The 26,505-nt window shown below is 37.5% G+C and overlaps 7 protein-coding genes and 1 long non-coding RNA gene across 9 annotated transcripts; 4 read left to right on the top strand and 4 right to left on the bottom strand.

Annotated features, from left to right (window-relative positions):
• The first annotated feature begins 2,470 nt into the window (after positions 1-2,470).
• Positions 2,471-5,122, top strand: LOC18591414 (proteasome subunit alpha type-1-B). The gene is made up of 2 exons (XM_018125966.2): positions 2,471-2,994; positions 4,418-5,122. The coding sequence occupies exons 1-2, from the start codon at positions 2,644-2,646 to the stop codon at positions 4,904-4,906; spliced, it is 840 nt and encodes a 279-aa protein (XP_017981455.1). The 5' UTR covers positions 2,471-2,643; the 3' UTR covers positions 4,907-5,122.
• Positions 5,123-5,606: 484 nt separating this feature from the next.
• LOC18591413 (pfkB-like carbohydrate kinase family protein) lies at positions 5,607-9,352 on the bottom strand. Its single transcript, XM_007017516.3, has 8 exons — positions 8,761-9,352; positions 7,767-8,030; positions 7,608-7,679; positions 7,440-7,478; positions 7,044-7,151; positions 6,652-6,749; positions 6,426-6,537; positions 5,607-6,103 (listed from the first exon to the last, which is right to left on the bottom strand). Exons 1-8 carry the CDS (start codon positions 8,923-8,925, stop codon positions 5,855-5,857), a joined length of 1,107 nt encoding a protein of 368 aa, XP_007017578.2. The 5' UTR covers positions 8,926-9,352; the 3' UTR covers positions 5,607-5,854.
• Positions 9,353-11,380: 2,028 nt separating this feature from the next.
• LOC18591412 (gamma carbonic anhydrase 1) lies at positions 11,381-14,354 on the bottom strand. The gene is made up of 5 exons (XM_007017515.3): positions 14,135-14,354; positions 13,539-13,682; positions 12,292-12,417; positions 12,044-12,195; positions 11,381-11,943 (listed from the first exon to the last, which is right to left on the bottom strand). The coding sequence occupies exons 1-5, from the start codon at positions 14,247-14,249 to the stop codon at positions 11,659-11,661; spliced, it is 822 nt and encodes a 273-aa protein (XP_007017577.2). The 5' UTR covers positions 14,250-14,354; the 3' UTR covers positions 11,381-11,658.
• Positions 14,355-15,280: 926 nt separating this feature from the next.
• On the top strand, positions 15,281-17,090 carry LOC18591411 (protein RER1B-like). Of its 2 annotated transcripts, none has more exons than XM_007017513.3 (4): positions 15,281-15,393; positions 15,543-15,927; positions 16,515-16,695; positions 16,810-17,090. In XM_007017513.3, exons 2-4 carry the CDS (start codon positions 15,578-15,580, stop codon positions 16,861-16,863), a joined length of 585 nt encoding a protein of 194 aa, XP_007017575.1. In that variant the 5' UTR covers positions 15,281-15,393; positions 15,543-15,577; the 3' UTR covers positions 16,864-17,090. The 2 variants fall into 2 exon arrangements, with proteins under 2 accessions (XP_007017575.1, XP_007017576.1); XM_007017514.3 differs by having other exon boundaries at positions 15,307-15,393; positions 15,552-15,927.
• A 562-nt stretch (positions 17,091-17,652) lies between these two features.
• Positions 17,653-18,435, top strand: LOC18591410 (uncharacterized). Its single transcript, XM_007017512.3, has 2 exons — positions 17,653-17,868; positions 18,003-18,435. Exons 1-2 carry the CDS (start codon positions 17,757-17,759, stop codon positions 18,200-18,202), a joined length of 312 nt encoding a protein of 103 aa, XP_007017574.2. The 5' UTR covers positions 17,653-17,756; the 3' UTR covers positions 18,203-18,435.
• Positions 18,436-19,757: 1,322 nt separating this feature from the next.
• Positions 19,758-22,124, bottom strand: LOC18591409 (phenylcoumaran benzylic ether reductase Betv6-like). The gene is made up of 5 exons (XM_007017511.3): positions 21,766-22,124; positions 21,544-21,678; positions 20,731-20,968; positions 20,224-20,427; positions 19,758-20,120 (listed from the first exon to the last, which is right to left on the bottom strand). The coding sequence occupies exons 1-5, from the start codon at positions 21,946-21,948 to the stop codon at positions 19,954-19,956; spliced, it is 927 nt and encodes a 308-aa protein (XP_007017573.2). The 5' UTR covers positions 21,949-22,124; the 3' UTR covers positions 19,758-19,953.
• A 1,467-nt stretch (positions 22,125-23,591) lies between these two features.
• Positions 23,592-26,029, top strand: LOC148761093 (uncharacterized). The gene is made up of 2 exons (XR_016028028.1): positions 23,592-23,984; positions 25,886-26,029. It is a non-coding gene; the product is annotated as an uncharacterized LOC148761093 (long non-coding RNA).
• LOC18591408 (DNA polymerase epsilon catalytic subunit A) lies at positions 23,973-25,259 on the bottom strand. The gene is made up of 4 exons (XM_007017509.3): positions 25,107-25,259; positions 24,868-24,992; positions 24,611-24,741; positions 23,973-24,499 (listed from the first exon to the last, which is right to left on the bottom strand). The coding sequence occupies exons 1-4, from the start codon at positions 25,156-25,158 to the stop codon at positions 24,364-24,366; spliced, it is 444 nt and encodes a 147-aa protein (XP_007017571.2). The 5' UTR covers positions 25,159-25,259; the 3' UTR covers positions 23,973-24,363.
• Positions 26,030-26,505: the final 476 nt, after the last annotated feature.

The following is a 26,505-nucleotide window of genomic DNA, read 5'->3' as shown; positions in this document are numbered from 1 at the left end:
CGCCGACGCGGTGGTCAATGAAGGGTACTTTCGAGTATTTACAATTTTCATATATTTGTATATTAAAATTATTAAAATTACAAATACAAAATATATATATATATATATATATATATATATATTGGTTATATGATTGAGTACTAATATTAAAAGAAAGCGAAATTATTTGACATTCCAATGCTCAATAATTAGAAAGAAAGAATCCCTTTGATTCACATGGTAACATGAGAGAGGGATGGGACAGTGGGAGTGGGGGGAAAGCCTTTCAAACCAGAGGAGTTCTTGGGACCCCAACCCCATTCCTAGCCTGTCCTAAGTCCCAGTCCCCCACCAGGATTGAAGGAGTACCGAGTAGGTGAGTTTTCCATTCCAGGCAGAAGTTGGTTTTGAACGTGGTCCTGATATTTTTGTATGAAACAAACATTCAACAGCTCCTTGTCATGACATTTTGGTAGACTCAAAATCCCTGGTAGTAGTACCATGTTTGGTACATCTTTCTCTTTCTTTATAATGATCTCCAGCTTCCACATTGCTGGCTCCAGATGTGAAGTTACTGCCAAAATGTTGTGTGAAACCTTATGAAAGTTTTAGCCATCATTTCCAAGAGGATAATGGTTTTGTGACAAGCCAACAATTGTCCCCATTGAAGAAGTAAAAAAGGCAGGGAGGTTAGTGATTGTCAGAGTAGATTATCTTTAAAGGGTTAAGAATCTGTTTGAACGTTTGGTCTGTGGGGGGAGAGGGACCTCTTTTCAATAATTTTGAGGTAAAAATAATCAAATTATGCATTGCTTTTCCCTGTTCTTATCATTTGGGTCTTTATGACTCGTCCGAGTTTAGGATGTTTAAGCTTTCTTTTGCCATTTGAAATTGGCCATGGTGACCCATTGAATGATGGGTGTCTCTTCTTTTCATAAGCTTCTGCCACACTTCCTTCTTCCTCATTGTCCAACTATAACCAAAGGGTAAAATAGCTTTTAGAAAAGGAACTAGTCCTGGAGGTTGGTTTTCCAGGAACTCCTAGGAGAGGAAAATGAAAATAAGTTAAGGCTTTCCATAATTCTTCCTCCTACACCTTTTACTTCCTTTTTCTTTCTGTCAGTACTTTCTCCAAAGGTGATCCAGGAGATCTTGGCTTAACCCAAAGACAATCTTGCGTGGATGGGACATGCATTGAAGATGGAAACCAATTCTTAATGTCACCCCATTTTTGGGTTTTCCCAATTCACTACAACAAAATCTAGATCAAAAATCTGGCAGGCTGATGCATTCAATAATGGGAAGAGAAAGGGATGGAAGAACTATTTCAAGCAATGATTAGGGTTATACTAATTCCATATATGATAATTATTACTAACATGAATCTTAACAAGTTTAAACCAGAAAAGGGAATCACGAGAACATGGATCTTAACATGCTCAAACAAAAGAAAAGAAAAGCAATCTTTTTTGATCTAAGGCCTGGGGAATCTGAGAAAGTGAAATACTTTATGAATTATGATTCAAGGGAGACTCATATTCGTGAAAGTAATGAAAGCCCATTTGATCTAAACACCAAGTGAATCTGCCAGTATCATAAAGAATTCAGAATCCAAAGCACAAAAGCAGAAGCCGATTTAAGATTTCTGCTTTTTTGCTTTGCTTTTGGTCTTAACTACTAATTCCCCAACCCAGTGACCACCAACTCAGCCATGTTGGCCCCTTTAACCACCAAAATAAGTAGCGTTACTTAGTCTACTGGCAAATTTCTTATCTACTGTCAAGACTTGTAAAATTCAAATTCATTGAAAATTATCATCATGGAGACATTACTTCTAAAAAGGACACATTGAGTTTGAATTCCCATTCCTTAATATTTTAATATTTTTGAAACGCACTTGTAATAATTTTTATCAAAATTTTCATATCCAGCCAAGTAAGTACTAGGATGAGAAGGGATACTTTATAGTTAGATATCTTACATTATCCAACCTACTTAAATAAAATTAAGATATTCAATAATTAGATACGAGATAAAGACATAGATAATAAAACTATTACTCATTACGAGTTTACATAAATCTCGAATAAAAATTATAAGATACTCGAATTTGATTGTAAATAATAATTTATAATATTATTTTTTAATTCAATAAATCATTTTAATTAATGTAATACTTATTAAAATTTAATGTATTATTAAGTTGGGGCTTTGATTTGAATACTTCCAGTTCAATAGTATTAATTAATGAATTGGTTTTAATATGAATTTGGAATTTTGTCTCAAAAACGGGCTACTTCTAGCCCAATAATTTCAGGCCAATCGGCCCATTTTTCAAATATTAGACCTCCATTGGGCCATTTACTTATTCAGTGATCCAAAAACTACAGGCCTGTAGGCCCATTTGTACCAAAAAAGACAGGCCAGTTGGCCCATTTACTTGTCGGGTGACCCAAGTTGGATAAATTGTATCCGGGCAGAACCGAATCAACAAAGGGGCCTTTGTTTTTTTCTCGGGGTGTTTTCTTCTCTCTCTCTCTCTGTCTTGAAGAAGAAGAAAAGAAGAAAAACCCTCTTAAATACTTCACTCCAGCGAGAGGGAAAAGAAAAGCAAGTTTTTTCAGTCCAACGAAACCAGCAATTGGAACGGTGCCTTAGTGGAAAATGTTCAGGAACCAGTACGATACCGATGTGACGACATGGAGCCCTGCAGGGCGGTTGTTCCAAGTGGAGTACGCGATGGAGGCTGTGAAGCAGGGCTCGGCGGCGATCGGGCTCCGATCCAAGACCCATGTGGTCTTGGGTTGCGTTAACAAGGCTAACTCCGAGTTGTCTTCTCACCAGAAGAAGATCTTCAAAGTTGACGACCACATCGGCGTCGCCATCGCCGGTCTCACCGCCGACGGACGCGTCCTATCTCGGTACATGCGAAACGAGTGTATCAACTACAGCTTCACGTACGAGTCGCCGCTTCCTGTGGGGAGACTCGTCGTCCAGCTCGCCGATAAAGCCCAGGTCTTTCTTCATTTCTGAAAATCTCCAATTTCTAAATTTTTTCTTAAAAAAGAGTGTAATTTAATTGATGGGAGATGTCAGTGTTTGGGTTTTTTCGAGAAATGGGAAATTGTTTATGGTTTTAAACCCTAATTGGTCTTTGCTGAAGTCTTGACAAGCATGAGGATTTCGAGCAATACTTTGAAACGAATAATCTACAAGATTGAAGCATAAAATGGTTATTGACTTGACCAGAATAGTGTTCTATATGAAAATGAGCTCACATTTAAAGCTGTTGTGTTGGAAACATTGATAGATCAGGTATTGTGGCAACTATAAGTAAATAGCATTACCCTTTTGCATTATTGCTGAAGTGGTCAATGATTAGCAATGTAAAATATATTTTACATCCGAACATTCTATCTGGAACAGAGGAAAATGAAATGGATAATGAGGATTAATATGATGCAAATTAAAAAGGGTTACAATTGTGAATTTCCAACTTATGGTTTCTATATTCCATTGGTGTGTTAGATTTACTTGGAAGTGTAAGGTAAGAGGTTGAGTGTATCCGGCATCAGACTAGGGAAACAATCTCATGTATGCTTTTTGTTTGTGACCAAAAGCTTCAGGCAATAGATTTTGTGATACAAAGAATGATTTTTGAAAAGAATGTTGGTGGCAAGGAGTGTTTCACAATGACCATTTTGTTACCTTGCTTAGGCTTCCATGAAGTGAATGATTGAGAGGATATTAAAATACAAGCTAAATTTATAAGGTTGGATGAGCTAATGGTCTTTGCATCATACTTAAGGAGCTTGGCATGCCTTTGTGTGCTCAGGTTTAGCTGTGCCAGTGTGATGTGATCAAACAGCATTTTTCCAACTTTTTCATAATCATTTGATATGGACTCTGCACATTTGTTGATGTAAGAGTTGAGGTTGTTAGTCTTACTGAATTAAGTGATGTCAAGTCTTTGAAGTTGGTTATAGTTAGTAACAATAAGTTTTGATAGATGATATGTGTTTACATATGCTTCTTTCATAGTTATTTAAAAGGCATGGAAGCCTTTGATGTTTATCTTTTGTTTCTTTTCCTTACTATTCTGTGCTTACCTATTTAATTTGCTGCTTAGATTTGGTATATTTCTCAGAAGTATTAGGGGCATGTTCTTAATTCAGATATGTTACATATTTAAAGGTCTAATATAGTTGTATATCATTTTCTGTATCAAGCATGATTTTAGATAAATCTTCTCCCGTTAATCTAGTGAGTTTTATCTTTTAAATGAAACACGGTTGATGCAGGATTGCTAAAACTAGCATTTGCGTGTGGAACACCAAACCTACTGGATTTCTTGAAGATAAACTGTTTTACCACTAGTATAATAATTTTATTTGTTTGTGCAATTGAAAATGGGAAAATGCTTGTGTTTTCGTTGCAGGTGTGCACCCAACGCTCTTGGAAACGACCTTATGGTGTTGGCCTGTTGGTGGCTGGCTTGGATGAATCTGGTGCTCATCTCTACTACAACTGCCCAAGTGGAAATTACTTTGAGTACCAGGCTTTTGCCATTGGATCCCGCTCACAAGCTGCAAAGACATACTTGGAACGCAGGTTTGAGAACTTTAAGGATTCCTCACGGGATGATCTGGTCAAGGATGCTCTTATGGCAATAAGGGAGACCTTGCAAGGAGAAACTTTCAAAAGCTCAATATGTACAGTTGCTGTGGTAGGGGTTGGGGAGCCATTCCATGTTTTGGATCAGAATACTGTACAACAAATGATTGATGCCTTTGACATTGTGGGAGAGCAAGAAGACCCTGCTGCCGAACCTGATACTGATGCAGGACAGGAGGCTGCAGCTGAGCCAGGTGCTGCTGCTGATCAGGGCGGTTCTACTGATGAAGGTGTGGCCCCAATGGATATTTGATGATGAAAGAATCAGTGTTCCACCCTTCTCTTTAGATGACGTTTTCTAGCATGTGTTTGCAGATTTGAGTTAGGCACTGGTAGACATTATTGTGTTGGATGTTTTTTCCTACTTTATTATGCAAATTATCTTTACCCTTGGTGCAAAGATGCAATGCTACCCTGAACTGAAACTTAAAACTACATTTACATTTATACTCAAGATCCAGTCATTGAAGTTGTTGACTTATTTAACTGTTACTATGTTGAATTATGAAATTTGTTTAGTCTCTTGGAAGATTAAGGTGGAGTGGGTGGACATTTGGGATTGGGAAATTCGCATCAAGGGTACATAGGCACCCATAAACATAACGCTACAAAATATTTCCTTGTGGTGATAATGTTAGGTAATTTTGCGAGCTGAATTTCTTATTAGAAATGTCAACGAGTAAACTACTCATTATTTTTCAAGTACTTTGCCTTGAATCCTATTCAACTATAGAGTACTTGAACCTTATCAAATGAAATGAAACCGGAATTTGGCACAGTAGGAGCCATAGCTAATCAAAATCTGGCAACCTTCTGAATTTGGGCATCCACTCCAACTGGGAATTGCATGTTCAAGAAATTTCAGAACTAGTTTGGTAGTCTTTAAAAATTCATGCACAAAATGACAAATTTTCTTTTATGATGCCATTTGATATATCAAGGAAAGTAAAGAATGAGGTAACAGAAGGCATTTGCCTCTGGTAGCACTCAATAGATGGATTGAAGTCCTTGCAAAGAAGTTTCTACAGAATAATTCACTAACATGACTGAACATTGCATATGTTAATGTTTCTGTTGAAAGCGAGGAGTCGTGTGAACAAGTCAATCCAGCCCCAAAACGCAACTAAAGCTGCCTTTTTCTTCGGAAAAATAAATCATAGCAAGGGAAGTGAAACTAAATGCTTCTTTTGTTATGGAGACATCAGTTCCGAATATCAGGAAGTGAAAGGCCCTTGACCTGCATCTGCTTGTACATCCATTGCCAGTTCTCTGGCGTTACCTCACCCCCGAGCGAACGAATCACTGAGCCACCACTGCATGAGCCCACTTTGCAACATTCCTCGAGGGATAATCCCTTGACCAATCCATATAAGAAACCACCAGCAAACAGGTCCCCAGCTCCAGTGGCATCAACGGCTTTTGCCTCCCCTATAGCTGGAACTCGGACAATCTGGCACAGAAAGTTTAGTTGGCCTGTCATCAACTATGGACCAAAAGGAGGTGTGATAATGACATCCATAGGCAAAGGCCGGTTCATGCATCACAATTCAACAAGGATATTTATGGAAAACAGCACAATTTGGCCATACTTCCCAAGTTGAGAATGGCACGTAACCATGTTAGACTAGGAGGGCATCCCTAAATGGAGGCATTGATAAGTTGAAACTATCTCAAACAGTAAGAATTTGTAGCTAGTGGACCACAAATCAAAACGATAAGCACTGAAAAGTATGAAAAATGCCTATGAGTTTACAAGGTTGAAAGTGACCGACCTCTTTTCCATGTTTAGCGATGCATCCATTGGGCCCTAAGGTAACTACAGCCCACCGGCAATATTTAGACAGATATTCTAATGCAGCTTCAGGATCAGCATTTTGCCCACCCCTAAAGACGTAAAACAGAAAATAATATCAGCAGCTAGCAACAGCACCAATTTCTGAAATCTTGAAAATCAGGAAGACGAACCCCCTTCATTAGTTATTAAAAAGAAACAGCCACCTTAGTAACTCTCTAGCTTCATCCTCATTGGCAAAACAGAGGTCTATATCCCCTGACTCCAGTAACTGTAGAAGAGGTTCTCTAAAATTACGAACCATCTGACCAAAGTTACAGACTTTGTAAGATAAAATATTCAGACCTGGAAACTTCGATATTAAAAAGCACAAAAATGAGGAATCAAGGAGCAGTTAGATGCCAAACAGAGATGAAATACCTGCACTTTATCAACTATAAGTCTAAAAGTGTACCAGTATGATCATTTTCAAAATTTCTAAGAAAAGAAACTGTTTTGAGTTACACATTAATCCAGGCTAGCTATTTCATTCTGTGCATAACATTGCTTTCACCCTTAAACATAACATAAAGTTATTCCAGTTACTAGAAAACCACACCTCAAAACTGGCCAAATCCAATGAGACAGAAACACCCTCTTGTTTGGCAAATTGAATAGCTGCTTGAATAACTTCCAAATTGAATATCCCATATCTCAACACCAACCACTGCAGTGAAAGATACATCATTAAGTTGAATGCTCTGCAGATATACCAGCCGCAAAGAGCTGACTATGTAATGTGGTCAAAAAGTGCAAATTTTATCCAACTATTTTCATAATTAATTAAAAAAGCATGACCAAAGGAATATCATAATCAGATAAAATGGCATCCGATAAAACAAGTCTCCTTCATTTACAAAAGACAGGAAAAGAATTGGAAAAAGGTCCACAAACATATAATCCTTAAAAACAACTTTTTTGAAAAAAAACACAAGTTCTATAAAATAGGCCTCACCTTAGAACCACTAAAATCCTCTTGGGTCAGTTCATCCGCCTGAAAAGAAAAGGTAAATAAAATTGCTCGTGAGTGTACATCACTAAAGAGCAAACATAAATCCTTAAAATAAAGAAAGAAGCAGGTTTAACCTAAATACAACAAAAAAGGGGGTGTTGTGATATTCACTTGAACTTTTACAGCGGTTGATAGGCAAGGTCGCATCGTTCGATTGCCCAATGCATCAACTAGGCAAACACACTGCATCATAGCGTTCACTAAGAACATTTTAGCACTTACCATTTAAAGCACAATTCAATTTCATAGAAATTGTATCATGAAGATCACCTGAGCCGTAGGTCCATTCTTCTTTCTCAATCTTGAAATATTAACTCCACTAATGCTCATGTTACTTACAAACAATTGACCTTGCTCATCATCCCCAAAAGCCCCAATCATTCCGCAATTAACCCCGAGGCCTGAGCTAAGTCCTCTAATAGTATTTGCAACACTTCCCCCGGCCATCGTCTTCATAGGAGATAAATCATCAGCTGAAGCAAGGATGTGCTTTTTCAACTCGCTTAATATATGCTCAAGCTCCTCGATAGCCACCTACACAATTGATCAATTACATTGTCCTTAAATAAGCACAGAACCTTGCTCGTCCCCAAGATACGTATGATTATTCTCAAGCTTATCAAACAAGATAACCGTTCTATCATTTTCAGTACAAGGTTGAAAGCCATTATTTTTCTAAGGACAAAACTTGGGAAGAAAACAAGAAAAGATTAAAAAGGGTAGGAAACAAAAATGGAGCAAGTTTGGTACAGAAAAAAAAAAGGACCAAAATACCGAAACAGAAACAGATAGAAAAGGCCAAGGACATTGGGATTCGAAATTCTAAAACATGAGAACAAGTAAAAAAACAGAGAATGTGGGAAGTTCAAAGCAAAATAAATCTTGTCTGCAAGCCAAAACGGCCAAAGAAATTACATTTACTGAGAAAGCCCCCCACCACATGCATCAACCAATAAAAAAAATGCAAACACTGACTCTCAAACAAAAGAAAAAAAAATTATTTAAGCCCTTTTTATGGTACACAGAACACAGCGGAAAAGATGGGGGGGAAAGCTTAATCCAGTTAACGGATTGGTGGGAAGTCTTGATGAAAAAAACCCAGAGAGTATACCAATCGCAAAGGAGACAAATTAAAGAAAATTAGCATAAACCCAGTAAGCACAATGCAGCAAATGATACAAAAAAACCAAAAAGAACAAAAAGTTAAAAATGGGAAATTACTAAGAAGGGAAGTTTTAAGGAAAAAAAAATAAAGGAAAACTACCGGAATAGAGCCACCACGTTCACCGGGAATTTGATCGAGCAAGGACAAATCAACACGAGCCACGTGGTCGATGAGGGCGGCTGGTTGGAGTCCAAGTATAACAGGAACCTTGGCCTCAAGCTGAACCCGAGCCTCCCCGTTCGTTAGCAAGGTTTCTGCTCCCATAGTTTTGGTGGTGGCTTCCCCTCAAAATAATATTTCTATCCTCCCAGGACTCCTTTGCAGTGGTCTCTACTCTCTAGGAATTTTCCAAGTATTATATAGGCAGAGGGCTGAACAAGCGTACTCCGCACTGCAGCAGGTGGGGAAGGTCCACGAGAAAGGCCGCTCTTCCGCTGCCCCTATTCAACGCCCTTTATTTATATACTTTATTTAATACGTAAAAGTTGGGCCTTTCGGCCCCTTGAATGGTGTGGATTCTGAATTGTGATTAGGGTAGCCCTAAAAAGGTAAGGAGGTTTTCTGCTCACAACGTGTTCTTTGGGTCTGTCGGTTATTATCCCACGCGGGAAGTTTCGGAGTCGTTCGTTAGTTTCGATTGAACTTGACTTCTCAAGTTCCCAAGATGTCGGTCCAATAGTTTTGATCGACAGGGTATGGAAACTACCCCTTTTTGTTGTTCAAAAGGAGTGTAAATCGGTTAGAATTGTGCAGCTTTACCCGAAGAAACGTTGCTGTCCATTGTCAGAAACAATATTGACGAATTGCTGTCGATGATTAAAGCTTTTTGACGACTTTGGGGTGAATTTGTCAAAGCAAGTCACTGTTTTACAGAATTTCATGGAAACTCAAGCCCATGCTCGACCTTTCTGAAAGCAACTATGGATATTCTTGATGACCAACAACCTTAATCATCACAATATGTCTACTTATGTCTGAAACTCCATATATCAGATATCAGATATTATGGATGTACTCAGAGATGATAAGGAGTTTTTGGTAGAAGTCATGTCATGGAGAGGAACTGATAACTCATTAAGCACAAAATATATTGGATCCTTCGTCAATTTTGGCTCAATGAGATGTTAACCTTGCAGCTTGTGTGTGGGTGGTGTGTCATCGCGGCTTGACCTCGCTCTATCTTAAAATATATGTACTTATTCGAATCAATTAAAAGAAAAAAGGCCAAAAACTATTTGCATGGACAGAAACAAAAGTAGGGGGGCGTAGGACTGAAAGACAAGGAAAGAATGGCCGTATACTTCCACTGCAGGCTTCAAATATCCATGGACCAATGATCACGCACCCAGCCGAAAGATACAACAACCATTTGGATGTAGCTTTTCCTCTAGATTCTTGCTTAAAACATATCCCAGGCATGTGCCATGACCATGATGTTTTTGTTTGATTGCTCGGCTTTGTCTGCTTCCCATCAGGGAGCTTTCTAGGTTAATCATTGGCTTTTCTTTGCACCTCCCTAGTGCAGTCTATTGACCAGTAGTGGTCACTTAAGCTTCATCCACTGCACTAATGATGCATAATTAAATAAACTATTCTTAAAGTCCAAGGTATAAAAATCTAAACTCGTCCTAAACCAGCCATTATCACCTTGACAGAAGTGCTTATGGTCAGCTTACGTAAGAATTTTACTTTTTTCTGTAGAACATACGTAATGATGGGGCACAAACAATGGGAAAGAAACAGCACTTTACACGAATGTAAGGGAAAGAGCAAGATTACAAGAGAACCAAACAAAGGAAAGACAAATTGTAATGCAGATATGTCAGATTTTGGATGATTTGGAGGAGCGCGTCCTTTTTGTCGTGGCCAATCAGAAACCAGCTGAAATTACGGGGAATGGTTTGGTTGGCCTTTTGTTTTAGATTCCCGAATCAGACTTTAATTATTGCAGAAAAGATCGGATCATTAGCATTAATATACGAGTTATTAGTGCTTTAGTAAACATTAAATGGGCTAAGCATTTTCGCAACGTGGCTAGGATTTTCGCACATGGGTTAGGTTCCAAATTATTGGAAGAAATTGCGCTTGTCTCAAACTTCTCAATCTAGTTGTGAAGTGTCACAGATTCTATGTCAAAGAGGTGGTACTCTTCATTAACGTGAGAATTGAGATTCCATGAGAGATATCAAATGTGAAATATTTTCGAACGCAAGTACAATTCAAAGTATAATTCTCTCCTATATAGATAAAAAAGCCTAACTGTATGAATCTCACAGTCGAAATACTCACATCCACATACAATCTAAAATATGATTCCTTTCTTTTATACATAAAAGAGTCCAATTAAATGAAATAGAATATCAAGTAAGAAATTATTACCTTGAAAGAGCTAAATTCTAACGGCGAAACCAAGTTGGACTACACAAGCAGTCCTTTACCTCCTGAGGCCCAGGGAAGCACGCCAAGCCAGTTGCTTTTCTTTTAGCCCATTTTGAGAACTTCCAACCTCAGTCTCTGCAGCCTGCCATCAAGTCACAACCAGTCACGAGAGATATCTTGAACTTACTAAGCTTCGTGGTTTCGCAAAAGAGAGCAATATGAATGTTTCCCATTCAAACAATTGCTCTTGACAAATGACATTGCTGCACCAACTTGCCACTTATGCAAACTGACACACCAGCTATGGTGTTTGCAATACTTATAAATGGTGGGAAATGACTTTAACAAGTACAAAATGACAATCATCATGAAAACAAGAATCTTAGGTACAAGGAACATTAGACATCAAAATACATTCTTCCGGTCATGGAAAGAGTCTCTGAGTAACCATATGAGGAGCTGAAAGCTAAAAATGAGCCATGTTTCTATCCTACAACATGCCCGGTATTATTGGGAAAGAAAATGATCCCTCCGCCATGTACTTGCACATAACAACAAATATTCCTTGATGCCATATCTCAAGGGTTGAGGCAAACAAAAAAAATGACGTGAAAAAGATCATTTTTCAGAAGACTTCTGTGCTTTATCTGGTAGGACGTTGTCTGGAAGAATTAGTTCTGGAGGAGTTTCTCGTACAACGCCCAGCATTGAGTCATACTCTTCATCCCGATGAGCAAACTTCTTGCGGAGGACTTTCTCAAATTCAATTTCATCGAATGGCTTTGCATTCTCAGCTGCATGTACCTGTGCAAGGTTGGAATAATTGGTGGCTGACTGAGAAATAAAAGCTATCTCCTCATCAGTTAGCTTCCTCAGGAACTTTGCAGGATTGCCACCCCATATCTGTTAAAAACCAACAAAGATAGAATACCAGCATCATCTAATCAGAGATAGTCAAGGATATTTCTATAAGAACAAATTCCAAGTAGGGTTCATAATGTACCTCCCCAGTAGGGATCCTTGTATTTTGTCTGACAAGGGCTCCAGCAGCAACCATAGCATGTTTCTCCACAACTACACCATCAAGAAGTGTTGCTCCCATTCCAACAAATGCTTCATCCTCAACAGTACACCCATGTAAAACAGCACTATGACCTGATCATTTCAAAATTTCAATCATAGCCTGTGAATGGAAGGAACTTTTATCAGGTTAATTCAAATGAAATTTATGGCCAATGCCATTACACTCACCGACTGTAACATTGTCTCCAATAATAGTTGGTAGCACTTTCCCACTTAGATTAGACTTTGCCACATGCACAAGGGAGTTGTCTTGTATATTAGTTCCAGATCCAACACTAATGCTGTTGACATCCCCTGTTAAAAGAAAAAATTAGGATGATAATTAACAAAATCTAGTTAAATAAAATGTCAAAGAAACATCCCTAACCTACACAACTACAATTTAAACTTGTTAAACAAATTCAGATGGACAAGAAACTTATAGCTTCCCATCCACAGGGTGGTTGAAAAGTGGAATATGCTGATCTCAGAAAACTTTCTCTTCCTCGGACATGGTACTGAAGAGTCAATCAATTTTCCTATGAGTTAATAAATATTAACAAAAAAAAGGGGATTTTTCTTTGATTTATTCAGGAGAGATGCCCTGGCATGTTTAGTGCCTCAATTTATGAGCCAAGAAATCAATTATGTGAAATACCTATGAAGTAGAATCCCAATATTACCACCTTCATAGTATAAATAAAGAGCTTCATTTTACGGTTAAAGAGAAGAATGATAAATACTAATAACATAGGTCTACTCTGCAGGAGAATGGAGAATAAGATTACCATCTTATTTATTTTGGTCATACTTAAGTTTTAAGAAGCAAGTGGAGTTGGGTAGGACATGAATCGGGTGGAGGATAAGGTGCAAGATACAAGCATCCTGCTTGTATGAATCAATACATTGTTTAGGCAAGCTACAAAGTTAATTGAATAGTATGCAGATCAGGCAGACAATATCCTACATCATCAAGAGAAAATAAACTAAACATAATACCAACAATTAAAAGTTGAAACTGATAGTTAAAATTACAAGCCACATTCCTCTAAACCAATAGTTAAAGTTGAAACAAGGTACATCCTTCATTACCACAAGCCATATTCCTCTATACCAAAGTGATGAACATCCAACATTTGCTAAAGTTAAAAGATTCTGATGTGCCAAAATAATCAACTAAAGTCAACTATCTTTATTCAACATAGTACTTCAAAATAAAACACTTTGAATAAAAACCAGTACAAGTATTACCATTAATAGTACCTATCTGTTCCTTATGTCACAATCTAAAAGTTAATTAGCATAACACTAAACCTTTTATATGCTAACTTGTAGACATGAAGTCTGACACTGTCCTTTCTTAAGGTAGACTTATACAATTCTGTCATCAAACAAAAATGCCAGATTGTGTACAAACAAGGAGTCAAGGATCTTACCCCTTAAAACAGATCCATACCAAATAGATGATCCTCTTCCCACCTGAACATCACCAATGACGGATGCGCTAGGGGCGACAAATGCATCCTTGTCAACCACAGGAGCTTTATCAAATATGTTCATCAGAGTCCGATGCCTAGAAACTAAGAAAAGAATAATACCATAAGCGCATAGTCAGGTAACAGAAAGCAACCTAAAGCAACATAACCAAATATCCTATCTTTGAAACACAAACCACAATGGCAACATATAAAAGTAAAATGCAGCCGCGTTTCCACATAAACTTAGCAAGTAAACAAGCAATTAACCAGTATAACCTAAACAAGGTCATTATAGAAATTTTTAGGAGGGATTTAACTGTCAGCTTATCATCCATAACTAGAAATTACGCTATTATACAGAGCCAGCTAATAGTTTAACGACAGCATCAAAGAAAACTATAAGCTTAAAACGAAAGAAATTGAAAAATTACAATACAAATTAGTATTTGCTATCAAATCTGCAGAAAATCCCTAGCATTAGGAGAGATTAGCTTTGGCTACATACTTTGAAGAGGAAAAAAGAGAAGCTGAGAAATGGATAAAAAAAAACTCACTTTGCTCTTGGAACAAGTAGCTGCCTTGTAGGCGGCAGCCGAGGCGATCGAGCGCCTGGCCGGTCTCACGAATCCAGAATCCAACGGTGTATACAGCTTTCCCTAGGGTTCCCATCTTCAGCTTCCTTCGGGAAAAACTTGTGATCGGTTAATTCTTTTTTCCTTTCGACTTCCCAGGTGCGTGCGTGATTGGGAGACAAAGCTCGAAATGGAGGAAATGATGCTCCAGTGGTAGGGTAGAATATACTGGGCCTCCCTGAGGGCAATTTTGGGTTTCCACAACGGTGTCTGAAATTTATTGACGGGGTATAATTGGGCTTAAGCAATTGGGCCCCTTAAACCATTTAAGGTAGCTTTCTATTTTGTGGCCCAATTAATTTTTTCTGCGAATTTACTATTATTAATTAATCAGAAGTAATATCTTCTTTCTCATTTTTTTCTTTTTATAAAGTTTAAATCCTTTAAATTCTATTTTTCTTTTAAAAAGTTCATTTTTACATTATATATATTCAATAAATAAAGAGTAATAACTAAGTTTGGGTTTCCAACTTATTTAACTACTTTGGGAATCCATATTTTCCAAATTCACAATTTATTTATTTAACTTATCGTAATTACATGTTAAATTAAAAATGATAAATATTTTCTAAACTAAATGAGCCCTAGATTTTATAAATAAGGTCTTAATTAAACATTAAAATATTTGATAATCATAGGAAATTATTAGGGTTCAAGGTTTTTGGAATTCCTCATAATTTGATTGGGATAAAAACGGAATAAAAAAAAGAACTTGAAATTCAATAGAAAAATAAAAAAAAATCATTAACATTAAAAAAACTTTTTTGTATAATCATTTATACATCAACAATTTAAACGTTTCAAGAAAATTTTTTTATTAAAAAATTTTTCGTTCAAAAAATTATTATCTGATTACCAAACGGAGCTTCCATTTTCTTCCCTTTCTATACACAAAATAGCAAATTTAATGTTAATTTTTTTTAAGCAAACAAATAAGCACGTTGAAAAAAAAAAGGATAAATCAAGCAAAACATGGGTGAAGTGGGCATGTTTTAACCAAAACGTCGTCGTCGCGATGATTTTGATGAATACGCGCGGCACAACCCGTTTAACCGTAAACTGCCTGCAATTTTGTCCTTTTCTTGTCTCTTATTTCCGTGAAATTCAGCAGATCCATAAAAAAAACTTCTTACCATCATTAGATCTCTGTAATTAAACCCTAACTACATCTTCAATCAAAGGTAATTCGTGATTGTCTTTCCTTTTTACTTGTTGTTTCCCTCACATTTTTAACATTTTGATTATAATTTTCCATTGAAACAGTAATTTTCCTACGTTTTTAATATTAATTTTCTAAATTATGATCCATAATTTGTTTCTTTTTTCTTAGGGATATTAGATTTTAGATTATATAATTAATTTCAAATGGAATCATTGGGGGACGACGCTGCCACGGCGGTGGCGCCGATTGCGAAGTGGAAGAACGATTTCTCGAGGACATTTCAGTACTATTTGGATCGTTCCACGCCACATCTCGCCGAAAGGTGGCTTGGAACTCTTGCCGTTGCAGCCATTTACGTTCTACGCGTTTACGTCCTGCGAGGCTTTTACATCGTATCCTATGGCCTCGGAATTTACATCTTGAATCTGTTAATTGGTTTCTTGTCGCCTAAGGTTGATCCTGAACTCGAGGTGTTGGATGGAGCCTCATTGCCTACTAAAGACTCCGATGAATTCAAGCCTTTCATCCGCCGGCTTCCTGAGTTCAAGTTTTGGTAATCTAATGCATCCCGTTTTCCGATTTGGGAATTACTTTGTCTTGATCAATGAATTATCTTCGGTCGGTGTCTTGCATCGCCAGTTCTTAATCTATGATTTCATGTTGAATGTTCTGACATGCAAAATTCAATGGGGAGGTTGGGAGCATCTTATTTCTGCTATTAATATCAAATTCTTTGCAAGGTTCTGCTCTTGATATGTGTAACTTGAAAGATGTTTAAGAAACTTGGTCGTTGTTGATTGATTACGGTCTTTCACAGTTATAAACTGAGACAATTGGACCTTGGAGCAAGTATATTTATACAGTGTCATAGGATCATGTTTTCTGCTAATGAACATACCGCCGGATTAGTTGATAACTAGTAATCAGATCATCAGAATACTACAAATTGCATGAACATGTTTCAAGCTGAAGATGAAATGATGAATGCATAAGATATGCATGTAGTATGTGACGCGAGGAGACTGGATTTGGTAGAAATTGTTCTGTGCATTGTCTGTTCTGTTTTTCGTTGGTCATGGAATTTCCCTTAGTTATGCAGGCTCAAAGAGGACTTGCTTTTCTTTGGTTTTTTGGTTTCAGGTACTCCATTACAAAGGCTCTCTGCATGGCCTTCTTGATGACCTTCTTTTCTGTATTTGATGTTCCTGTATTTTGGCCCATATTACTCTGCTACTGGATTGTTCTGTTTGTCCTCACGATGAAGCGTCAGCTAATGCACATGATCAAGTATAAATACGTCCCGTTCAGCATGGGGAAGCAGGTGAGAGCTTGGGAATTTGTTCTAATCACCATATTTTGATTCTGCTGTTCCTCACTCTCCCTCCTTTGAAATTTGGAATATCCTATTAATTTGTTCCTTTGTGGCTTTCAACAGAGGTACACTGGGAAGAAAACCACTGCCAGGGGCTTAGGTTCTACGATGGACTGAAAGTTGGAGCCTTTCCAACTTTCATGCTTTTAGATTCTAGAAGGAAGCGTTGTCAGTCACGTATATATGTTGGGGATTCTGTTTTAATTCGCTATGCATGGCCGACTTTGTACCAAAATTTATTTGTATTTTCCTTTTTCTTTTTCTTTTAAGCTTCTTGCAATGTAATTACGGTTTTGGTCGTACAAATTTCAAAATAAAGAAATCAATGGCTGCTTTCCCCTGCATCTTCTTTATTTCCATTGGTTGACCATAGCATATGAACTCTTAATCAAAAGACAACTTCCTTCTAATTCTCTAGCGAATGATTGGTTCCCCAAGGCGATCCTGCCAATAATATTGCTAGCCTATTTCTCCCATAATTTGCTTGCATAGTTGTTTGTTGACCTGGTATTGGCTTTGTTGGATGGGTATAAACAAGGGTAGGCCTATGCTACATTGCCGTTTGTTATGGACCAGCCACCAGGAAAAACTCTCAGGAATCTTTTAAGCTTGATAACTCAGTATTTTGAAGCTTAAATTATTGTCGATTATCAGGTTCTCCATGGTAGTTGTAAACTGAGTGCAGGGGCAGCCTTGGGGAAAATTGACCCAAGGATGATATGCCAGATGGATGCCTAATCATGCACACACGTCTTGAAATAACAACTCTCCAACAACTGAACAAAGAGTAATCTCCATGAGTTTGTTGTTTGTACCTGACTTTTGATTAGTTTAGGGATAGAATATAACGATTTGAATATTAATATTAAGTTTTATAATAACATTTGCTCCTTAAACATGGCCAGCTAATTTGTGAAAGGTTTTGCGTCAGTCTCTTTCCCTCTCAAAAAGGGTACTTTAAAGCTCTCTCAACAACTAATCAAAAATTGAATCAGGGTTCCTTTGAAAAAATGGAAGGGAGAACCTTTGTCGTGATATTCTTCTTCTGGGCTGCTCTCACAGTTATCACCCCTACCCTTGTTCTCTGGTCAGAGTCCTCCAAACCCGAGTTGGAGTTTAATGGTAAGAGCTGGAAACTCTTCTCCACTATTTTCTTTGTTTCGAACCTGGTTTTCACGTCTGATACTGCTTCTGGTTGAAGGATTGGCAGTTCTCCCTTCTTTTATCGTTGATTTCTTTTGCTTTATATTTTGCAGGTCAGAAAAGTGAGGGAATAAAGAATAGAAAAATGATTGGATATGGAGTGAAACAAGTAAGCAATGCAACAAAATCTTCGACTCAATTGGAGGCAGCAGCCACAACTGGGACCCAGAATTGGAGCTGGCTTCAGGAACTTGAAAGCTGTGTCAGCAAAGTTTTCCGAAAAGCAATGGGACTGCTTATCAGGGTCAGCTAAATCCAATGATAAACCTTCCAAGAAAGCGTAGGTTTGCACATCCCACCTTTTCCTGATACTTGAAACAAAATCCTTTAATTCAAGAACTCAAGTTCATCAGGTTTAAGTTTGTCAAGTCGTTACTGAAAGAAAACATGTAAAAGAAGATGAGAGGGGCAAACTTGCAAATATCTTACCCTTGTATACAGATAGCAACTGCACAAAAATTTACATATTTATTTATTTTCCCGAAAGCTTTTTCATCGTGGAAGTTGATTGGTAGAGGTAGATAACTTGATGATGAAAAACTGGGTAGAGTAGGTGAAGGATTTTCTTATGTTAGACAAGTTCAGACTTCTCAAGCAGCAGCTTGTCTCCTGGATATGGCACAGTTCATTTTACCAGACTTTCAAAGACATACTGTACAATTAATGGTTAAAAAACAGGGGATGTTTGACAGCTTCGTTTATAGGAGCTGCCGAGCTGATTTTGTCCTAGTCCGAATTGTCCAAGTTTGCTAGAATAACATTAGTTGGAGAAGTTGACAGATGATTTGTAAGTCATAACTACTGATTCGAAATAAGTTTTCGAGATATATTTTGTTAATCAGAGACCATTGGGACCATACGCTCTTTAATAATCAGGAATCTTCTTGTTGGAACACGAGGTGCCGTGGGATGAATTCAGATAGCTGCAAGGTTTGTCTTTCGTTCCATATCACGAGCAGCACTGGTTCTAGTAATTATTGCACGAACGGATTCATTAAAAGAGTTGAGAATTGAAGATGAAAGTTAAGAAGGGGAGAAAAAGTATTACTAAAAGGGTAATCTTAATTACATAAACAAGTATGGCATTGTGTTACAAAGCCATTACCTTCTCTCCACACCCTTATAAGCTTTCCAAGATCCCTTTATTTACCCGACCTGAGATTGAAACACCCTGCGTACTTCTTTCGAGGCCCTTGCTGTGACAATTGCATGTTGTTGTATAAAACGTGGGGTAGCTAGATTTGATTTATTAGATGCTTCGGTGTTATGTTTGACAATCTTTTTGGGGGGGAAGATAGCTATATCAATTGGGTTTCTTTAGCTTATTAAATTGGATTAGAGTACCTCTTCATAATGTATAAAATACTCCCTAAACCTCTTAAGACCATAAGTTTGCTGGCCATAATCTGCTGTTTTTCCATTAGTGGTCAGCACGTTCACAGACCTGTTAATCCTATTGAAACTTGAAAAAATCAAGAGAACCGTGCGAAATGGTTGGTTTGGCTTTGAGAAATCAGACCATCTCTTTCTATTTAGATAGACTCGGCTCCCACAAACGCTCCTTGAAGACCCAGTGTTAGAGATCTATTGCAGGACAATGAATGATGGTCCAATGCTCATTTTCCATTGCTAAAATGAATTACTCGCTTTTGAAGTCCTGGGTTAGATGCCAAAAGAAAGGGTAGCATTGTATCATGATTCATGTTTTGGTTGAGTAGACCAACATAAGAGGGTAACACCCTTCTGCATACTCAGGCAATTTTACAGTCCTGGGACTCAATGCTTATGGTGGAAATTATATAAGGAAGTAAATACAAGAGCGGCTTTTAGTTTTATAGAAAATTTAGAAGAGCAGCATGGTTCACAATCTGTGGGATGATAGTAGTAACAAGCTTATGAACAAACATACACACACTCTCCTCTAGTACTCTCCATAAATCTCGTTGGCGAACAGATTATTTTTAGTTTAATTAAGAAGAAGAGCCACGGTTCAAGGTTCTTTTCTCAAACAAAACGACTAAGGTATTCTTCCACAGTGGTATATTTCACATCAGGGTACAGCTCAGAAGCCTCGAATCCAAACGATGGTTCGATCTCAAAGTTGGTGTGATCGCCTTTCAAAAAGATTGAGTGATTGATTGACAACACCACATTGATTGGAATTGGGGCCTCTGCAGGAATTGATGAATACCAAACAACACCAATTAACTGACATTGCCTTTCACGTTTGAAAATGGAATAACAATAACAAAAGTAAGAGGGCATTTCACCAACCTTGGATCTGTTTGAGGAGTTGGTCCTCCGGAACATAAGTTTTCTCAAGGGTTTTGCCAATCAATTTCTCCCACAGGGCAACAAGCTCGTTAAGTGAGTAGGTGTTTTTAGGAGGCCTAATGAAGAGGACCTTGTTCAATGTTCTGGGGTCATCAACAGCTTTGATGGTGAAGGTGCCGATGTCACCTTCATGGTTGAAAACAGCTGCAAGCAGAACAGGATGCAAATAGTGATTACACATGCTTTGTTTAATGTCTACAACTAACTAAGCCCTTCAAAACTTTCTGATCGAGTCCTCAGGATTTCTTTTATTTTCTTTTTTCCAGGAACAGATGCTCTGTTTTCCTTTCCTTTTTCTAGCTCACTACAATGACCCATTTCCATTTCGATCAATCCAAGGGTTATTTCTAGCAATGAAGTTAGCATAATTCACAAGCAATCAGCAGAGGTACCGCATGTCAACCTTGTCTCTTGTGGGTTATTGATGAGCTAATAAACACTATTTACCTTTAGGATTTCCATCCCCTAGGATAACGACCTTGTCTCTAGGGGGAGCAGTGGCTCCTGCCTGACACAAACTAGGAAGAAAATAGCCTGCAAAGCAGTTAGCCGGCACGTAAGTGTAAGGGATTCCTTCAGCCTCGATAGCACGGCGGATATGAGCCTTCATTGCAAATGCTGATGTTGCTGGCTCAACGGCATGAACCCTGTCCACGTCATTCCCAAATTCCGAAGGGAAAAATCTCTGTCCAAATAAAAAGAAAACACCATTAGAATGGAATACCAACAAAACTGCACTGTTGCTAGTTTTTTACTACTGTATGCAACCAGGGTGGGTGATTATCTACTCCATTGACAATTTGACAATCAAAACCAGTACAAAGAGGGTCCATTCCACCAAAATAATGTATTAAAAATGAATCACTATGTATACATTCTTGGTTTCAGCAATTTGCAGAATATTATGCATCCCAATAATGTTCATCAATTAATTTGTTTAATCAGCAGAGTCACAGATAAGTTTTTTCTTTTGAAAGGCAAATTTGTTGATGAAGTTTCTTAAAGAGATAAACAAGCTGAACAGCTTTCAAAAGAAGCAAAAGAATCCTCACATACGAGGATTGGCGAGTATCAGAAGTAGTCTGATGTGCGAACAGGGAAAGTGTAACATTAGTGCATTTTGAGTCACAGATAAGTTAATTCTACATAATTACATGTAGTTGGATCCCATGAAGACGTATTAAAAACCAGACTTTAAGTATGTAAAGTAACTAGAAAAAGAGAAAATGGAACAATATGAGCAAGCAGAGAAGCACCAACCTTCACATTCCCAGCTTCTTTGATGGCAGCAATGATCTTAACTTGATCTGCTATCTGCATGTGACCTACGGCTGATATCACCACATCGACTTGCTTTATTGCCTTAACCAAACTCTCGTGATCGTAAAGATCCCCCTGCATGAAAAAAAACATCAAAAGAGATCAAACACCAGAACATTTCACAGCCAGGAAATACACACAAGAACTAAAATATATACTTACGTACAACAGTTGGACCCCTAAGGATTTGAAGTTGTCAATAAGTTTCCCCTTCACAGGATCAGAGAACGCACTCTCTCTTACTAGGGCAAAAGTGGGATGACCCTCTTTCGCACTGGCTTCAACAATGAACTTCCCGATGTACCCAGTGCCCCCAATGATCAAAACCTTGCTCTTTCCGGCCATTTCGAACAACTTTTCCAGCTACAGAAATGAGAAACAGCCTATGAGAAGTAAGCAGAGAAGGTTTTGGATTGTGTTTCCCCGTAATGGAGCTTAACAGACCAAAATGCAGCACTATTTATGGATGAAATGAAAGGGGAAGTGCATTGGCGAGAATATCCTCGGGTATGGGAACCCAAAGTCCTGTAGTTCGAAGAAATTCAATTTTTTTTACCAATTACGCACCACAAATCATTCTCATAGCGGCAGAAATTGTTGGCCTGTCGTCAGGAAAATCTTCATTGGAAGCAAACGGGGAGGTTGAGCTGTCTTTGTTATTGACACTCTTTTGCCTGAAAAGTCTCCATTATCCATGCACCGTTGATCTAGCTGGGTTCGGTGAAGGCCACCATTGACATTTCACTTAATTTATTATGTAGCTTCAAGAGCAAGTACAAAAGGAAATGTAGCTTCAAAGAGAAACAAAAAGGAACTAAAAAAATGAAAAATTGAACACTCTAGATGCCGGATGAATGTGGCCCAAAATGCTGATGAAATTCATGGCCTATTTCAAGAATTGGTACATAGCCCTATAAAGAAAAAAAATAAAAAGAATAGCTAACAGTCCTACTTATAAAACTACAAAAGAATTTAGAAAAAAAAAAAGCTTTATATCTGAACTGTGGTTAGTATATTAATATCTATATACTACCATTTTACCACAAAATATGACATCATAAATGTGTACTTAGTGATTAAACTTTGTATTTATAATCTAATTATCATTATTTGTCCATTTTTTAATCTAATTAAAAGAAGAGCTACCTAACCTAACCTAACCTTACAAGTTTTTTAAAAAAAAGCACTAAGTCCATATTAACCAAGAATTCCTTATCAAGTTAGGTGCCATGAAGACGATAATTTGGCTTGGTTACTGCGTACCATGAGAGATTAGATTCAAACAAAAGTTACAGATACTCTTAATTTTATTATAAAAAAATAATGGATTTTATCAAAAACAGTTTAGTACTATAAAAATGTTGAAAAAGTTATTGGCAAAGATTGTATTAAGCGAAGAAATAGACCCATGGTCATTGTTCTGGTCCATTGGGCTGACAACGAGTTCACCTCTCTTTGTTTCCATGATTATATTATGCTGGCGTCGCAAGCTACCTTTGGAAGAAAGCTCAAAGCCATCTCGGCCGAAGCATGGGCAATGGCCCTACACTTGATACTCCTTGCGTTGGGCCCTAATCTTTAGATACCTTCAGCAAAAGAAGGTGGGTAACTGAGTCAGCATGGGCCACAGCACTCATAGTTTGTTTACTTTTATACTCTCGGTAACGAGGTTTACAGCTGATTATTGTCTGACAATTGACGAGATAAGACTCCACCATTTTTGCCCAGGGCTTAAGAAATCATGATTAAGGGAAAAAAGAAAGATACCTAGCAGTAGGAGATAGGCAGCGTAGAGGCCAAACTTCCATGTCCATAAGGTGAAATTCCTTTTCACCAACATAGTTGGCTTATCTTGGTGATGACATAAAGATGGTTATGATGCGATTGAACATCCTTTGGGATTTCAACATTTTGATTTAGACTGCATAGACATGACGTGTTTCTTCAAGTAGAAAAAAAAATTGAGAACCTCACAGGTTTGATTTCAACACAATTTCAGCCTTTTTCTCTTTGTTTTCTAGTTGTTCTTGTTGTACAATTGTTTCCAGTTCTTGTTGGAATTAACAAGTGACAAACCAAATTATGGATTCGTTGATTGTTGTTAGACATAAACAGAAAGCCAAGGGCTTAGGATGGACCTTGCAGAGCAGAGTCATGCAATCTGGTTAGTGTCTTTTTGATTTATGTTTCCAAGTTGTTGAGCAATTGACACCAACACAAATGGAAGTTGGAACCACACTCTGGGACAAAGAGAATTTTAAGAGATAGATGAATCAGTCAGTCAGAAACAAAGCCCCAGCACAAAATATTGCCACCAGGTAACAAGATCCAATCTCAGTGATCATTCCCAGAAGAAAATCTACAGCTGATTCTTGCCAGATGTAAGTTGTTCTATTTCCTTTGATTGTAACTTATACATTGATGCACGAACTACCACACATTGCAGTGAAAAACAATGAAATCAGACAAGATTTCGCATAATTCTTCTTGTTTTAGAAACGAGTCATCACTAGAAGAATACCTTGTCCTACAAATCTCTATACAGTACAGAAAGCTTAGGAAATATCAAGTGGCCAAAAGACTAGGGACAGATTCATCCCCCTGAAAATATACAGCTACATTTAGTACTACTTTGTACAGACTCCAGACTAGAACACACTCAACACACACACACACACCAGCACATAATAGAGTAAGGTTCTTAGTATACAGATTAGGTATACAAATACGCCCACACAAGATAGGATTAGGAGCTAAAGATTAAGTACTGATTCCAGCATTTGTGTTAAGCTTCGAAGCTGCAAGGTTGGCAATGTGGTACTGTGATGTGTAACTGTTGGTAGGGCGTTCAAGAACAGGAGGTTCATTCAGGAATGCCCAGTTGCTCCTTGTCCACCTGAAATCGTCCACAGTAAAATTATAGAATGTTAGTATATTAATCTAAAATTCTTAACTTAAAGCTTTCTGGTAGTAACGAGTCAACTAAGATTTAGATTTAGCTACTCACCAGCCGTTTTTCTTTATGATATTCTCCAGGCTTGTTTCTGTGTCCGTATCCAGGAAACTCTGTTTTGTATTGGGCAAAGGCATGGAGCTTGATCTCATATACTGTCTTCCATACTTCTCAAATGGAATTTCCTGTCATAGATGTCATCATAAGGTACTAGTTCAGTACCATATTTTCCATGTCTGGTTTTCAAAAACATGAGTAAAAAATGGGGCTAGGCTTCAATTAGTAGTAAAATCTTTTATACAAAACTGTACCAGCTGGCTGCAGCTATCCGATGGACTAGATATAGCCTTAAGATGCTCTTCCTCCGTTTTCTTCTTTGATCTCCAGTAAGCATCAATCTCTTCCTTGGTAAGTGATCGATTTCTTTTGCGTATTACTGAAATATTTTCACACAACCAGAAATTAAACAACAGGGTTAAGCAGAAAGCAAAACACCATGGAAACACTTTGCCAGATAAAATAAACCAGATAAAAGTTTCACTGAAGTCACCTGATTTAGGATCTGATACAGGAGAGTCCCATCCTGACATTAGAGAGCCCATTTTGCTGATGATCTTTCGCTTGCTTGAACCAAGACACAGTACTATGTATCCTTGCAAATATCTCGAGAAAGCCTTTATATATGTGGTGGGGCCTTATCTTTTCCTTTGTTTTCTGTCGGGAAGTCTGCCTTTTTACTCGTTCTTATCCTCAAGAACATGTTTTTTCCTGTAGAAATGGAGACAGCGGCCAATTTATTGAAGTGGTGACAAAAATGATTTAGTCATTTGATTGTGATATTCTCCACTAACTCTTGTAAATGAATACTCTAGTCTTTAGCTGCCCACAGACTCCGCGGAAAGACCAGGGGGATTCATAAAAGTTGTGGGCCTGATGCACGCGTTTTGGTTTTATTTGTCTGTGACATTCTTATCTCCCCTTTGAAGTGTTCAACTCCAAACTATTGACATTCCATATCCATTAACATACCAGTTCCTAAGCCGAGATCCGTGGAGTCAGAAGGATAAACTATAAACAAACGTTTCATCGTGTTGGTATACAGTCAGCAAATTTAGCTGTGAGTCCGAGGTTAATGTCCAATCATCACATATATGTCAGGTTCTTTTGATGAGTTATCTAACTAATATCTATAGATAGTAAGATTTCGTCATGTATATTTTAAATTATCTTGTAATACCATCTATCATATATTTAAAAAAAACTCCAAAGGGCTTCTTCATTTTACCACATCTTAACTTAGAGACTGACCACATCTGTATGTTTTGACAGGTGGAGTCTTGAGGAGGGGGTTGAGGATTAGGTTGGGGGCTGACATGTGATGGGTTGGGTCAGAAGGGTTTTATAGTTGAGGTGTGGAGACTAAAAGAGAGTAAGGATAAAGTGGAAATAAAAAGAAGAATAAGAAACAAAAAATGGGTGAAAAAATCAAATTTGATAAAAAGGGAATCGGTAAAGAAAAGGGTAGAAAGAAGGGATGGAGATCCGTATCTATATCAGAGAAAGGTAAGTCGGGGTTGAGAGGGAGATTTGGGAGGAAAAAATAGAAAAAAAAAAAACAAAAGAAAAAATTGAGAGAAAAGAATGGGTAGTTTTTTTAATTGAGAAAAAATTGAGATTCAATTTTTTGTAATTTTTTGTTATTTTCTTTAATGTTTAATTTTTTTACTAATTACATTTATAATGTTATCTTTTCTATAACTTTTTTTTATTACAATGTAGAAAATAATAAAAAAAAATCCTAACAATGCATTATATAAACTTGTTAGTAATAGTATTGCCTATACATGATAGCACTGTGAAAGATTAAACAAGTTCAAATTTGATAAACAAGTTCATTTTAAATAAGTTTAATACATCATCACAACTTCTTTTGACTTTTAAAAACCTTT

Source organism: Theobroma cacao, chromosome 8, assembly GCF_053813885.1.
Source record: "Theobroma cacao isolate CCN51 chromosome 8, ASM5381388v1, whole genome shotgun sequence".
NCBI lineage: Eukaryota > Viridiplantae > Streptophyta > Magnoliopsida > Malvales > Malvaceae > Theobroma > Theobroma cacao.
The sequence above is the reverse complement of the archived record's forward strand: the minus strand, read 5'-3'. Positions and strand labels throughout refer to the sequence as shown.

Coding starts and splice junctions, on each gene's coding strand:
- LOC18591414 (XM_018125966.2), top strand. CDS start 2,644: ATGTTCAGGAACCAGTACGATACCGATGTGACGACATGGAGCCCTGCA. Junction 2,995..4,417: donor AGCTCGCCGATAAAGCCCAG/GTCTTTCTTCAT, acceptor TTTTCGTTGCAG/GTGTGCACCCAACGCTCTTG.
- LOC18591413 (XM_007017516.3), bottom strand. CDS start 8,925: ATGGGAGCAGAAACCTTGCTAACGAACGGGGAGGCTCGGGTTCAGCTT. Junction 7,680..7,766: donor AGAATGGACCTACGGCTCAG/GTGATCTTCATG, acceptor GCTATGATGCAG/TGTGTTTGCCTAGTTGATGC. Junction 7,152..7,439: donor AGGATTTTAGTGGTTCTAAG/GTGAGGCCTATT, acceptor CTTTCACTGCAG/TGGTTGGTGTTGAGATATGG.
- LOC18591412 (XM_007017515.3), bottom strand. CDS start 14,249: ATGGGAACCCTAGGGAAAGCTGTATACACCGTTGGATTCTGGATTCGT. Junction 13,683..14,134: donor CTACTTGTTCCAAGAGCAAA/GTGAGTTTTTTT, acceptor TTCTTTTCTTAG/TTTCTAGGCATCGGACTCTG. Junction 12,196..12,291: donor TGGAGACAATGTTACAGTCG/GTGAGTGTAATG, acceptor TGAAATGATCAG/GTCATAGTGCTGTTTTACAT.
- LOC18591411 (XM_007017513.3), top strand. CDS start 15,578: ATGGAATCATTGGGGGACGACGCTGCCACGGCGGTGGCGCCGATTGCG. Junction 15,928..16,514: donor CTTCCTGAGTTCAAGTTTTG/GTAATCTAATGC, acceptor TTTTGGTTTCAG/GTACTCCATTACAAAGGCTC. Junction 16,696..16,809: donor CGTTCAGCATGGGGAAGCAG/GTGAGAGCTTGG, acceptor GGCTTTCAACAG/AGGTACACTGGGAAGAAAAC.
- LOC18591410 (XM_007017512.3), top strand. CDS start 17,757: ATGGAAGGGAGAACCTTTGTCGTGATATTCTTCTTCTGGGCTGCTCTC. Junction 17,869..18,002: donor ACCCGAGTTGGAGTTTAATG/GTAAGAGCTGGA, acceptor TATATTTTGCAG/GTCAGAAAAGTGAGGGAATA.
- LOC18591409 (XM_007017511.3), bottom strand. CDS start 21,948: ATGGCCGGAAAGAGCAAGGTTTTGATCATTGGGGGCACTGGGTACATC. Junction 20,969..21,543: donor AAGAAGCTGGGAATGTGAAG/GTTGGTGCTTCT, acceptor TTATTTGGACAG/AGATTTTTCCCTTCGGAATT. Junction 20,121..20,223: donor ACTCCTCAAACAGATCCAAG/GTTGGTGAAATG, acceptor CAATTCCTGCAG/AGGCCCCAATTCCAATCAAT.
- LOC18591408 (XM_007017509.3), bottom strand. CDS start 25,158: ATGGGCTCTCTAATGTCAGGATGGGACTCTCCTGTATCAGATCCTAAA. Junction 24,993..25,106: donor TGTATCAGATCCTAAATCAG/GTGACTTCAGTG, acceptor AAAATATTTCAG/TAATACGCAAAAGAAATCGA. Junction 24,742..24,867: donor CGGATAGCTGCAGCCAGCTG/GTACAGTTTTGT, acceptor CATCTATGACAG/GAAATTCCATTTGAGAAGTA.